Source organism: Eptesicus fuscus, chromosome 13 (genome assembly GCF_027574615.1).
Source record: "Eptesicus fuscus isolate TK198812 chromosome 13, DD_ASM_mEF_20220401, whole genome shotgun sequence".
Taxonomy (NCBI): Eukaryota; Metazoa; Chordata; class Mammalia; order Chiroptera; family Vespertilionidae; genus Eptesicus; species Eptesicus fuscus.
Genome location: NC_072485.1, coordinates 44,561,635 through 44,575,950, shown reverse-complemented (window position 1 = coordinate 44,575,950; position 14,316 = coordinate 44,561,635). Strand labels below are relative to the sequence as shown.

The 14,316-nt window shown below is 40.5% G+C and overlaps 1 protein-coding gene across 1 annotated transcript; it reads right to left on the bottom strand.

Annotated features, from left to right (window-relative positions):
• Positions 1 to 6,986: 6,986 nt before the first annotated feature.
• On the bottom strand, positions 6,987 to 7,973 carry LOC103302829 (olfactory receptor 56B4-like). The gene has a single exon (XM_008159886.3). It carries the CDS (start codon positions 7,971 to 7,973, stop codon positions 6,987 to 6,989), a length of 987 nt encoding a protein of 328 aa, XP_008158108.2.
• Positions 7,974 to 14,316: the final 6,343 nt, after the last annotated feature.

The window sequence follows — 14,316 nt, the reverse complement described above, 5'->3', positions numbered from 1 at the left end:
TCAACTTTGCACCCTGCTCTGTCTGTACCCACAGAGGTTAAAGTCTATATGGCCTCTTGTTTATGGTTGGATTTGGCTAATGGAATAAGCTGGTGGGAGTTCAGAGGGCAGCAAGAAAGAAAAGATGAGATATTTATTTCTGAAACTTTTTCTCTCAGTCCCAGTGTTGGGCAGTGTCTGTGTTTCCCTCCTGAAGGCCTCCTGTCTCCATCAGGTGGTTCCCCCATGACTGTGGTCAGCACTGGTCAATACTGGTAGCTGTTTCTTCCCCATTGCTCCTCAGATCTGTGGGATGGCAATGGCTTTTGAGGTTGCCAGCTCATGTGTATTTCACCTTCTCTCTTTTTATTACTATTAATCTCTTCCAATATCTTTGGTATATTGATTTCATTACACCCTGCTCTTTGTCCCCTTTTGCATGTGCTGTCTTTTTCCCTTGGGACTTTGACTGAGCTGCCTCCTTATTTCAACTGTCTCTCTCTCTCTGGACCCTATACCTGAATCTGCTCCATTTCTTTCCATTCTTTTACAAACTTCCTGAAATATTACTTTATATATATACAGCTCTCAGTTCTTTGCCTCTTCTAAATGTATTTGAGACTCATATTCTCTTACTAAATCAAAATGTTCCCCCACCTGCTACTTTCTTAAAGTTTACATTTAAGTAATTTCAGTGTTATTCTTGGTCCTTTAATACTTAGTTCTTTTCATTCTTACTTTCTTGATTTTGTTCTCTCTTGAATGTTGTAGAACATTTTCAGGTATTTGTATCCAAAAGTGTACTAGTATATGGGCATTAAAATGGAATTCTTCAATATCTAAGAATATTTTGGTTACCTCTGTTTGTGAATAATACCTTACTCTGTCATATATTTAGGAATCAGTAGAATGTTTTATCTTGTGCTTTTTCTAACATAGTGCAATTCATTGGGAAATTCTTTTATAAACATTTTAAGTTTTATAAACTTTATTTTCCATGGCCACTAAGTGTTATCATCTGGTTTTAAAACATCCCCAACCCCCTATTTTTCAATGGTTTAAGATGCTGCTTGTATGTAATTTTGGATATATGTATGTTTTACTTTTAAAAATTATACTTACTGGTATATTATTTTCCTTTTATGTGATTTCTGTGTCTTATAAGCTTAAATTGAACTCTAACTGTAACCGGACAATCAATGGGTCCTTGCTGCCTGTCACTACTTGAGCCAATTAAGAGACAGGGTTGAATCATATAAGAGAGTTTATTCCAATACTGCTGGCAGTCTGGGAGAGGAGCAGATCAGTCACAAAAATCTGCTCTGCACCCCACCATAAGCCAACTGCTTATATATGGTAGGACAAAGATCACATGGGGAGATAGTCAAAGGGTATGTAAAATGGGCAGTTTACAGATGTGCAGAAGAGCTGGTGATCTTCAAAGGGCTTGGTGATATGCAAGGCCTGGGGTCTTCAAAGGGCTAGTGATATGCAAAGCCTGGAATCTTCAAAAGGCTAGTAATTCTGGTTTCTGCAACAAAGTTCCAGTGCAGCTGCCAGCCAGATTAGAATGTGCCTTCTTTAATCGGAACAAAACAATCACGGTTAACAGAGCATGACTCATATTTCTTACAATTCTAGCTGGTTCCCCAACATTCTATTTCTGCCACTATCATAACCAAGACTTTACCAAGATGGTGTCTGTGGGAGTCTGTAAGCTTCTTAAATTGATGTGGAAAAGTATTGTCTATATTTGCATTATTTTGGGGAGAGAATCTGTTTAGCTACCATCAAATTCTCAAAAACATTTCATTATCCAAACAAGAGATGATAACTGAAACTCATTCCTTACTCAAAATTTTGATCAAAATTCACTTCTGTGTGAGTTAGAATTTTCAATGGCTGTCTTTGGTTTTGTTACACAATTTATTTACATGGAATTACTTTTCTTGTTAAGGAGTAAGGTATGATGAGGGGATCAGTAGATGAGTGGATAAAAAAGCTGTGGTACATTTACACCATGGAATACTATGTAGCAGTAAAAAAGAAGGATCTCTTACCCTTTGAGACAGCAAGGAGGGCACTGGAGAGTATTATGTTAAGTGAAATAAGCCACTCAAGAAAAGACAAGTATCATATAATCTCACTTATATGTGGAATCCAATGAACAAAATAAATCCAGAGACATAGAAGCATGGAACAGATTGAGAATCTCAGAGAGAAGTTGTCTGTTGGGCAGGGGTAGGGGCGGGGCGGGGGAATAACCAAAGAATTTATATGCATACCATATGCATAACCCATGGACTCAGACAATAGTGTGGTGAAGGCCTGGGGGTTGTGGGGCAGGGGGGAAGGGGTCAATGGCGAAGAAAAAAAAAAAAAAAGAAAGAGGACATCTGTAATACTTTCAACAATAAAGATACATTTCTTGAATAGAAATTTTAAAAACGAAGATAAAATTGTGACTGTGTGTTGAGTTGTGACTATGTGGTGATAAATATTAACTGAATTTATGGCGGTAGTCATCTTGCCATATATGCATATATTAAATCATTATGTTGTAAACCTAAAAATATAGGTTTATTTTAAATAACTAAACAATGGCTTCTACATCTGTCACTAATTGATTATTATGCCACCCTTATGGAACAGTTAATGTGCATATATATATATATATATTTTCTATTTCTAGGCAATCTACTGTTTCTATTTTTTTCTGATTAATTTTGTGCCAATATAAAACTGAATTAAAAGTTTTAGTTTTATAAGGATTTTAATACACAACAGGACTATATTCCTCTTAGTACTTATTCTCTTGCATTTTAAAGCCCCCTTTTTGTGTTTATTTTATAGATGAACCTTAGAATTTCTATGTTGAGTTTTAAAATAACATTTTGATTGGGATTGTGTTAAACTGAATTAATTTTGAAAAGTTATCAGCATCTTTATACTACTATGTCTCCTCTTTCATAAATGTGAATCTTCTATTCCTGTGTTTCAATGAACTTTCATTAAAATTTGGTACCGCCCTGGCTGGGATAGGTCATTGGTCTGCACACTGGCCTGCACACTGGAGGGTCTTGGGTTTGATTCCAGATCAAGGGCCCATCGTACCTGGGTTGTAGGTTCAAACCTCGACCTTGGCCGGGGTGCATGCAGGAGGCAACCAATCTATGTGTCTCTCTCACATTGATGTGTCTCTCTTCTCTCTCTTTCACTATCTTTAATAATCAATGGAGAAAAAAATATTTTCACTCCTTGGGTGAGGATTAAAAAACGTGTTACCTTTGCTCTGTTCTTATTATAATTGCTAATATTTTGGGATGTTTTAAGTACATATAATTTTTTTGCACTATGTACTTCAATGCGTACTTATGACATGGAAATCCATTAATATTTCCTTTCTCAGTGTTATTATATTGGTTTTATTTCCTTGTCCATTTATCCACTTTGCTAAACTTGTGCCACTTTTAAATGTTTTGGGAGTTTTTTCTTTATCAAACCAACCCAATAAATATTTTGTATTTACTTTATATATGCAATTGTGTTTGTTTTGCTATTTTGTTTTGTGTATTATTTATTTTGTTAATCTATTGTCAATTCTTAATATTTTTTGATCAGAGAGACATACCCAAAAGTTCTTGCTTGCATATATAATCTTCTCTTTATAAGAATTACTATATCTTAGTTTTGTTTCATCTCAATGAAAATGCATAGAAATTCATGACAAATGTAAAATAATTATGATGGCAAACATTTCAATTTTGGGGGTTGAATTTAATGGGACTTCAGCTACAATTTATATGAAATAAAATGTCTCTTTTTGTTTTGTCTATTTTTTTTGTACAAGATGTAACAAAGCAGTCTTTTGTTTGCAGTTGTTCTTTGTTCTGGAACTCCTGGAGATAGAATTTATAACTCTTGATCCCATGGCTTATCATTTATTCACTCACAAGCTTAGAACTTAGCCTCACCTTTCCTGTTTCCTAATCACAGAGTTAGTCTCTAAAAAAGTGAAGAGCCCTAGAGAAGGGAAGCACTAAAGGTCAACAAAGAAAGCCAACCATTGAAGCTAAAGATAAGGCAAATCATCATGTTTATTATATATACAAGTTATTAGAAATTAACTTTAGTTGTTTTTTTTTTTATAATTTAGTCTTTAGGTGACAGAATATTCATGGAACTGTGACTGAATTTGAGGAATAGGTAATATATCCACAATGCATACAGTGACTCATACAATGACTGTTGAAATGTGCATCTTGTTACTTTGGGAAAAAGGTGAGAATTACTTCCTTGGTATTAAGAATAGCTGCATCTTTTAAAATAGAAGAGCAGAGTTTTACTGTTGTATGAGAATTCAAATGTACATAAAAGGGTGTATATGGAAGTTGAGTAGTCAAAGGTGTGAACCTTGCTGGTAATTAACTTATTGTGACTCAGTTACCAACTCATGCTTTTTGCTCTGTGAGAGTGAACCTGGAACCTTTACATACCTGTGTCAGTTGGTATAATGCTCAACTTTGTTGGCTGAAAAGAATGGAGAGACATTGTAAGAAGAAAGTTATCTGTTTTTTTTTTAAATTGAGGTGAAATTCACATAACATAACATTCAGCATTGTAACCATTTTAAAGTTGTTGCTTGCATTCACAATGTTGTGCAGCTCTCATTTCTAATTACAGAAAATTTCAACACCCTCAAATGGAAGCCTGTACCCATTAAACAGTTGTTCCCCATTTTTCCTTCACCCTAGCAGTCACTTATCTTCTTTCTGTCCTTATGAATTTGCCTATTTTGGACATTTCATATAAATGTGTCCTTTTCTGTTTGGCTTCTCTCAGTTAGCATGATATCTTCAAGGTTCATCCATGTTGGAGCATGTGTCAGTACTTCTTTACTTTTTTCTGACTGGATACTGTTATCCCATTGTATGGATATATCTCATTTTGTTTATCCATTCATTAGGGAATGCACATTTGGGTCCTTTTCATTTCTTGGTATTATGATGTGGCTTCTTATTTTGGGAGAAAAGTTTTGTGAGGACATGTTTTCAATTCCTTTGGGTATGCACCTCAGCATGGAATAGCTGGGTTCCATGGAAACTCTGTTCAGTCATTGGAGAAGCTGCCAGGCTCTTTTCTAAAAGAGCTGCCCCAGCTGACATTTCTGCCATCTATTGTTGCTTCAGCCTTGGAAGTGATTCCAAGAGGTTGTTCTCCAAGGTGAAATCATATACAAACCTCCTGAGGTCATTCTTCAGACCATGGTCCAGGACATTTTCTGTGCTATATAGGATTCAACAGACCTATGCCTCCTGATTCATTGTATAGTGAATAAAGTATTTATCAAGCAGATATGTACAAAGGTGTGTACTAGGTTCAGAGAAGGTACAACATGAACATGGTTGAGGATACTTGTACTAAAAAGTGTGCATTTTTGGTAGTTGTGCAAATGATAAAATCCTATATAATAATAGACAAATATGCAAATTGACCATACCTCCGACACACCCACAAGCCACACCCACAAGCCACGCCCACCATCCAATCAGAGCGAGCATGCAAATTAACCCAAACCAAGATGGCTACAGCCACAGAAAGCAAGGTTTCCTAGGTAACAGAGGAAGCCAAGCTTTCTGCCAGCCGTTGCAGGCCTAAGCCTCCACTCAAGCTACAAAGTTTCAATTATAGAAGGTAAACAAATTCAAACAAATGGCGGCAGAATGGAGCTTGAGAGAGCAGGCCAGGGTTGCTGCCGGCAACAGGGGAAGCAAAGCTTTCCACACACCCTGGCCGGGCTCACCCGCTTAAGGCAACAAAGTTTCAATTATAACCCCAACACAAATGGCTTTGGGCCTCGGAGGGAGCCCCAGGCTTGGCTCTGCACCAGGCTACAAAGTTTCAATTGTAGAAGGAAAATAAATTCCAGATACCAGGGCCTCCGCTTGTGTTGCCAGGGGGCGTGGCCGGCCTGCAAACCACCACAGGCCCCTAGCTCAGGCCGCCCCACGCCCCAAGGGTACCCCATCCTGATCCGGGACGCCCTTCAGGGCAAACCAGCTGGCCCCCACCCCTGTACCAGGCCTCTATCCTATCTAATAAAAGAGTACTATGCAGATTGATCATCACTGCAACACACAATATAGCTGCCCCCATGTGATCAAAGATCCTGCCCCCATGTGGACACAAGATGGCCACCACAAGATGGCCAGCAGGAGAGGGCAGTTGGGAGGCACCCGGCCTGCAAGGGAGGGCAGTTGAAAGGGACCAAGCCTGCAAGGGAGGGCAGTTGGAGGTGATCAACCCTGCAGGAGAGGGTAGTTAGGGGTGACCAGGCTGGCAGAGGAGGGAAGTTGGGGGCAAACAGGCTGGCAGCAGAGTGGTTAGGGGGTGATCAGGCTGGCAGGCAGAAGCGGTTAGGGGCAATCAGGAAGGCAGGCAGGCAAGCAGTTGGGAGCCAGCAGTCCTGGATTGTGAGAGGCAGGCAGAAGTGGTTAGGGGCAATCAGGAAGGCAGGCAGGCAAGCAGTTGGGAGCCAGCAGTCCTGGATTGTGAGAGGGATCCCAGATTGGAGAGGGTACAGGCTGTGCTGAGGGACAACCCCCCTCCATGCACGTATTTCATGCACCGGGCTTCTAGTTAATTTATATTTAATTAATTGGTTATTTGGAACTACTTTTCTAGAGCATGTTCTTGGGCCATTTTTTTTTCAATTCCTAGGAAGAATACTTTACCACACAATTAAATGAAATTTTCCATGTATCTATTACATCTCAACATATGCTAGCTGTGTGTGTCAATCTCTAGGTGCAACAATGGTCAGAGATATTTTATTTATTTTTTACTCTTTTTATCTAGTAATAGACACTTGAATTATACTTTTCAAATGCCTATTTCAATAAGTGAGGCTGATAGTTTTCATGATGTTATTGTATTATTTTTTGCATTTTTTACAATCCAACTCTATTCAGAGCCACAACCTCTGTCTTATTAACATCTATATGGCTTCATAAAACTGAGGTTACTTCTGAAGTGGGTGGACAATACTTCACCCACCCAAGCAGCCTCTGGAAACCCAGTCTGAGCTCTCCCATCCTCACAGCATAGACCATGGGGTTGAGAGCAGGAGGGATGATATTGTGCAGCACATTAAGGAGTACAGGGATAAGGGGAATCTTTTCTCCTACAAGGTGTGTGACGGACAGCACAATGATAATTGTGTAGAAGAAGGAGATGAGGATGAGGTGGGAGCTGCAGGTGCTCAGAGCCTTGGACATTGCTTCTGCTGAGTTTAGTCTCAGCACAGTGCGAAGGATTAGAGCATAGGAAGAAAAAACCAGAGCCATATCGCTCCCAACTATGATCCATGCTAAGAACAGTTGGTAAAATTTGTTCACAGTGATGTCATCACAAGCTAGACTGATAACCCCCAAGTTAGAGCACAGGCAGTGGTCAATTTCATTCTTGGAGCAGTAGAGTCTTTGGGCAGCCAGGACAGGCACTGGGATGGTCAACAGGCCATTCCTGAGCACCATGAATCCTGTGACCTTGGCCATAAAAGCGTCAGTGACTATGGAGGGGTATCGAAGAGGGTGACAGATGGCTATGTATCTGTCCACTGCCATGCAGAGGAAGATACCGGACTCCATACCCAAGAAGCAGTGGATGACATACATCTGAGCAAAACATTCAGGGAGGCTGATGGCCTTGGCATCAAACCAGAAGATAGCCATAATCTTGGGCATAATGGTGGTGGCCAAGCCAATGTCGACGAGTGCCAATATGCCCAGGAAATGGTACATGGGCTCATGGAGCGTGGGCTCATGTTGGATGGTGATGAAGATGAGGAGATTGGCAGCAAGAGCTAATAGGTAGAGCAGAGCCAGGGGCAGGGAGAGCCAGTGCTGCCACTCGTGAATGCCTGGGAGCCCCATCAAGATGAACTGGGAGATGTGGAGGCTGGAACTGTTGGTAACACTGGTGGAGGTGTCCATGGCACAGGTGCTCTGTTCTCAGTGTCTGTCCATAAAACTGAAATAGGAAGGAGGTTATATTAGACAGTTCAGCTGAGTGCCCCAATTAGAGACTCCTACCAATGACCCACTTTCTTATTTCGGATTTTTAAAAATTTATTTTTTCTCATCACTGTTTATTACCTCTGTGTCCTCTAACACCTCCTCTGATCCCCACACTATTGTCCATGAATGACCCAGTTTCTTTAATTGTGAAAGACTGCCAACTTTTTTTTGGCTCTTGGAAATATTCTACAGGGGAGCAATAAAAAAAGCCAAGATCAGTTCTAAACAGAAAGGTTGGAATAGCAGTTTGTCATCACCACTTGAATGCATAATAAGCATGTCCAAATCCATCAACAATAATCTTATCACCAACAGGTAACAAATATTCATATTGGTTTACTCACTTGCATTTTTCTGATTTAGGTTTAAGCAGTTTACATCATTTGGAGATAATTTTGTATCTTGCCTTTGTCTTTAGCAATATGTTCTGAGACCTAAAAATGGACCTCAGTAAAAATTTACTACAAGAATAAGTAAATGAACCATGACTTTCCAGTATCATTAAAAGCAATGTGGAGTCTTAATTTTAATGAGCACTTTATATTCTTATATTAGACTGTTTCACAAATGACTAACCAATATTTAACTTTTCAGATAATTTCCTTTGAGTAGAATTTCAAAAATGATACAAAAGTGATAAATATAAAGAATCTCACCATCTTCATTTTTACAGTATTTTGATGTTATTTTAAATGTCACCCATGCCCATCATAAAAATAAACATAATCTTATATAATAAAAGGCTAATATGCATATAAACCGAATGGCAGAACAACCGGAACAACTGAACAACTGGTCGCTATGATGTGTGCTGCCCACCAGGGGGTGTGCATGGAATATGGCGGGCGTCAGGTGCAGCAGGATGGTGGAGCAGGTGAGCGAGGGCGCCAGACCAAGGCGGGGCTCCGGTCACTGTCATCGGGGCTAGCCTCTGGTGGTTACTGAAAATGTTTTGCTCCTGTGCGCCACAGTCTTGCCTGCCACTCACACCCACTGCCAGTGCCGCCACACTCACACCAGCAGCTAGCACTGGAGCTGCCACTTGCACCCACTGCTGGCACCTGGCACTGGTCCTGATCTTTTGGCACTGTCAGCAGGTATGATTGGTGACTGCCATCCTGATAGACCCTGAGGGCTTGTCCACCTCCCTCTGCTCCTAAGGGTCAATCGGGGCAGCAGCCACAGTTTGCACTGATTGATGTCGCGGGTCCCGCTTGCACACACTGCTGGTGCTGGCCCCAATTGCTTTGTGCCATCAGCAGGTATAAGTGGGTCTGGCATCATTCGGCATGGGAACATTGGTAGCAGGAGTGGGCTGCCAGCAGAGAGGGGCTGGGCAGGGGCCTGGAGGTTGGGCCAAGACCCATCCTTGTGCCAACCGCAGCCTCGTCGCCCATGGTTCCTTTCAAGGAGCACGAATTTGTGCACTGGGCCCTAGTAAAAAATAAACACCCATGCTTTGGATCCCCAAGTTCCTTTCTTTTCACCAAAGGCAACCAGTAATTATTTCTTGGGAATCCGCCCAGAGATAGTATTTGTATAGATATGAATATATTTTCCCATAAGAGACAAAAACAAATGTTAGCATACCAACCATACCGGTCTCATACTTTGTTTTCTTGACTTTCCTTTTTTAGCATAGTTATCTTAGAGGCTGTTCCATATTGCCATATAGATATACCTCCTTGTTGTTAAGTTGCATGATTTTCTACCACATGGATGTCTGGTATTTTTATGAGGACTTTGGATGAACATGGTATTTCCAGTATTTTCCACTGTAAAAAATGATTCAAAAAGGTATTTGTTCACATATCTTTAAGCATATGTGAAAGTTTATCTATAGGAAATTGCCAAGAAGTGAATTACTGGGCAAAATGGAAAAAAAGATTTTGATTGATATTGCCAGATAATCTTTCCAAGAGGTTTTTCTGGTCCTTTATGACAGTAGGGCATTTTTAATGCTCTTGATACACACTTCATAGATTCATCGTAGTATTTTACACACCCAGAATTTGTTCATGATGTGTCTATTTCATCACATCCACACCACAATTGAGAACTTTAATTTAAAAACCTTTATTAATAGAATGAATAAAGATTGTAATTTCAATTTTGATTCACCTTTCCCTGCTTTATTTAGTGAACTTTGACATTTTCAAAGTTTTTTCCCCCCATTTTTATACTTAGTCAATCTTCTATTTTTGCTTTATGTTCACCTCATCTTGTAGTATTAATGAAATAATGAAATAATGTTCTTCAAGGGATTAACATGGAATCTGGCAGCATATGCTATTAATTTGTAAGAGTTTCATTATATCTTGAAATTATTACCTCCATTTCCTGGAAGTATTTCCTCCTATTCATTTTCCCTTAAAATCTATCCTTTAAAAAAAGTTACACTTGTGCATACACTAAAACTTTATATATTCATAACAAGTGTATTTCTAGAATTAATGATTTATTGTTTTTAAGTTTTAAATAATGTAAAATGCAGCATTTTAGTATTTACTTGCATTTTCTTTACAAACATTTAAAAAAAATTAATTTTATAACCAGTTTGAGACTTGACATGGAGAGAGAAAGTCCCTAAATCAATTTCTCCCACAAATGGCTAAACTATTGTTCCAGTAGCATTTAGTAAAGAAGCCTTCTCCTTGCATTAAGTTACAATGTGCTTTATTGTCAAAAATTCAATCCAAACACATATAAAGGAGTATTGCCAGACTAGACAGTCTTCTCTGTTTTCTGTTTTAGTACCAATTGGATGAGTGTATTGATGGTAGGGAATAGCCTTACTAATGACTGCAAATAATTTTTTAAATAAAAAAAGACTGGTTATGATATTTTTGAGTATACATTTTGTTAAACATAAATTAATTTTAGAAAAGCTCATTTTTATCCCATTGTATCTTTCCATTAAAAATCTGTGTTGCCTTTCTGTCATACTTTTTTTTGGTAATTGTTTCCATTTTTATTCGTTTTTTGGTCTCATTATATTTCCTAGTTGGGTATTATTATTTTAAAAAACCTTCTGATGATTATTATTTTTTGAAAATATTCCAAAAAATATAGCTATTTGACACTACTGCCTCCCAAACCAAATTGCTTTTTGGTAAATTCTCTGAAAAAAATTTATTTTTTGTAGAAAATTGTATTACCTATTATTAAGAGAACATCAGTGGTATAAACTTTGATTTTTATTTCTCAAGTTATTCAAATGTTTATAATTTTCTAAGCAACATAAAGAAGCATAGATATATAGATATAGAGAACTATGCCAGAGGGGATTTTTAAAAAAAACTTTTTATTGATTCTTTTGAGAGAAAGGGAGAGGGAGAGAGAAATAGCAACATGGACAAGAGAGAACCATTATAGATCACCTGCCTCCTGTGTGCCCCCTCCTGGGGATCCAGCCTGCAACTCAGGCATGTGCCTTGACCAGGAATCGAATTGGCGACCTTCTTGTGTATGGGTCATCGCTCAGCCACTAAGCCACACCAGCTGGGGGCAATGTGGTTTTGAAACACAGAACAGACTGATGTTTGCCTGTGGGGAGCGGGCTGTAAGCTGACACGGTCCTTGCACCTGTAGGGGCTAGCAAGGCTGGCACCCTACCCGCACAGATTTCCCAGGCCTGTTTGGATGGCAACTAATCAGTATAACGAGAGCAGCCCCTGCCTACAGAGCTTTCCCAGGGTTTGTTTATATGACTGCTATCAGTAGGATAAGAGCCACTTTCATGGCTTACCAAGAAATATGTATCCAACTAGTGAGATTTATTGTAAGAAGAGACCTGTCCTTCAACTTATCCCTCCAGTAGTGATTTTAGAGAAACAAAGAATGTTTTCCTTGTGAGTGATTCCCTGCTTAGTGTCTTATGTATAAAAAGCACTGTATTACTAATAAAAGTTGCCAGAGCTTCTCGAGAGTTCTGGACCTCCTGACCCCGTGGTTGTTTCTCTTGCTTTTATTTCTCTTATTCTTTTTATTTCTCAATTCCCACCTCCCTACCTCAGCCCGGTTCAATCGTCAGGCTGGACCTGACATTTGCCAGAGGGGATATGAAAGTATGGAGAAGTACATATCGGTACATATTTACAAAATAGTCATGGGGATAAAAAGTACAGCCTAGGTAATAGAGTCAATAATATTATAATAACTATGTATGGTACCATTTGGGTACTGAAAATATCAGGGGAACACTTTGTAAAGTATATGATTGTCTAACCACTGTAGTGTACACTTGAAACAAATAGAAAACAATATTGAGTGTAAACTGTAATTGAAAATGTTAAAATTATCTTTAAAAAGAAGCAGCACTGTCAATATCCTTGCCAGACTTTGGGTAGAATGCCTCTGGATCTGTCTCCATTGGGGTGCTGTATAAGTTTTTTGGATAAGTGGTCTTTATTTGTTTTGGTGATTTGATATCTAGTTTTAGTGACTGGATAATGACAGTGAAGAAAATAGCTAAAGAACATATGTACATACCCCTGGACACGGACAATTATTTGATAAAGGTGAGGAAGGGGGTGGCGGGGAGGGTGCTGAAGGTGGAAAAAGAGTGGAGGAAGGGGGATCCTGCAATAATGTCAACATTAAAAATAGTTTTTTAATAAGAAAAGTTCTGATTTTATTTTTGAATCAGAAATGAGTGACTTCAATCACTATCTCTTCTCAGGGTCTTGGATCAATAATTTGAATGGAAGGCTATATGCTTCTATCATTTTGTCAGCCAATGTGCCTCCCCTGCCTCAGGCTCTATGATGGTTGCTTTTTTCTCTGGTATAACTTTGTATTCCTTTTTATTTAACTTTATTTTTATTGCTGACATTATTACAGATGTCCCCATTTGCCCCAGCTTTACCCACCTCCACCTAACATGGCCAGAGAGCTGTCTCATTTTTCTGCTTGTTCTCCAGACCTCAGGCTTTAGTCTCCATACAGGTGAAGATCTTGAGGGAAATGAGAGCCAGTGTTGAAAGGATTAAACTAAGGAAGTGAACTGAGAAAGCCCAGGCTAGAGGAGAGAACCAGAACCGAGAGCCAGGAACACAGAGCAAGGAAACTGCCCCCTCCACTCACCTGACACCTGGTGACTCCCTGCTAGGAGGTCTGGGAGAATCTTCTGCGAATGGATCTGCCTCTGCAGCTGCGACTACTCCCTTGGCTGCACCTCTCTTTTATACCATTGCTGCTGACAGTACATCTTCTCCTGTCCCCTGGGGCCTGGGCTCTTGCACAGTTTGAAGCCCTGAGTTGCCCTGGGTCTTCCCTGCCACTCTCCAGGACCTCCAGGAGGCTCTCTCTAATCCTTTTTCCCAGGTGCATCATGGCTTGGTGTTTTTTCATCACAGCTTCAAAAGCCCCCAGTGATCTCAGAGCTGCATCCAGCTCAGCTCAGGGGACAGAAGTACTCAGCCCCTAGTTCTATGAGACAAGGTTTAAGAAGAGGTGTCCCTCCTCTTGTGTGAATCCCTGAACTCCTCCCCTCCCCCAACACATGCACCTTTCTTTAGCCTCTTCAGGGACCATTTTCCATCAAGTGTGTTCTCTGCTGTATCTTTACCCACTTTCTTATTCAGGACTTATCTCTCCCTTATCCTACCTAATAAAAGAGTAATATGCAAATCGACCGCACCTTCGCTAAGCCCAAGCCATGCTCACCAGCCAATCAGGGTGCATATGCAAATTAACCCAACCAAGATGGCAGTTAATTTGCATACATAGGCACCCTGAGTGGACCCCCTTCGATGGATCGCAGGGAGCTGGGGTCCACTCTGGCACCAGGCCCCCTGCAATCAATCGCAGGGAGCTGGGGGTTGCTTCGGCCTGGTGCTTTAGGCTTTAGGCGTGGGAAGGGGCCAAGCCTACGATCAGAGGTGCCAGGGGAAACCCCTTCCCAAGCCTAAATCCTGGGGTGGAGGCTTTAGGCTTGGGGAAGTGCTGGGGGGGAACCCTTTCCCAAGCCTGGGGTGGAGGCTTTAGGCTTGGGAAGGGGCCGAGCCTGCGATCAGAGGTGCTGGTGGGGAACTCCTTCCCAAGCCTAAAGCCTGGGACGGAGGCTTTAGGCTTAGGAAGGGGCCAAGCCTATGATCAGAGGTGCCGGGGGGTGGAACCCCTTCCCAAGCCTAAAGCCTGGGGTGGAGGCTTTAGGCTTGAGAAGGGGCCAAGCCTATGATCAGAGGTGCTGGGGGGAAGGGGCCGAATGTGCGATTGGAGGTGGGGGGGAACCCTTCCCAAGCCTAAACCTGGGGTG

Coding starts and splice junctions, on each gene's coding strand:
- LOC103302829 (XM_008159886.3), bottom strand. CDS start 7,973: ATGGACACCTCCACCAGTGTTACCAACAGTTCCAGCCTCCACATCTCC.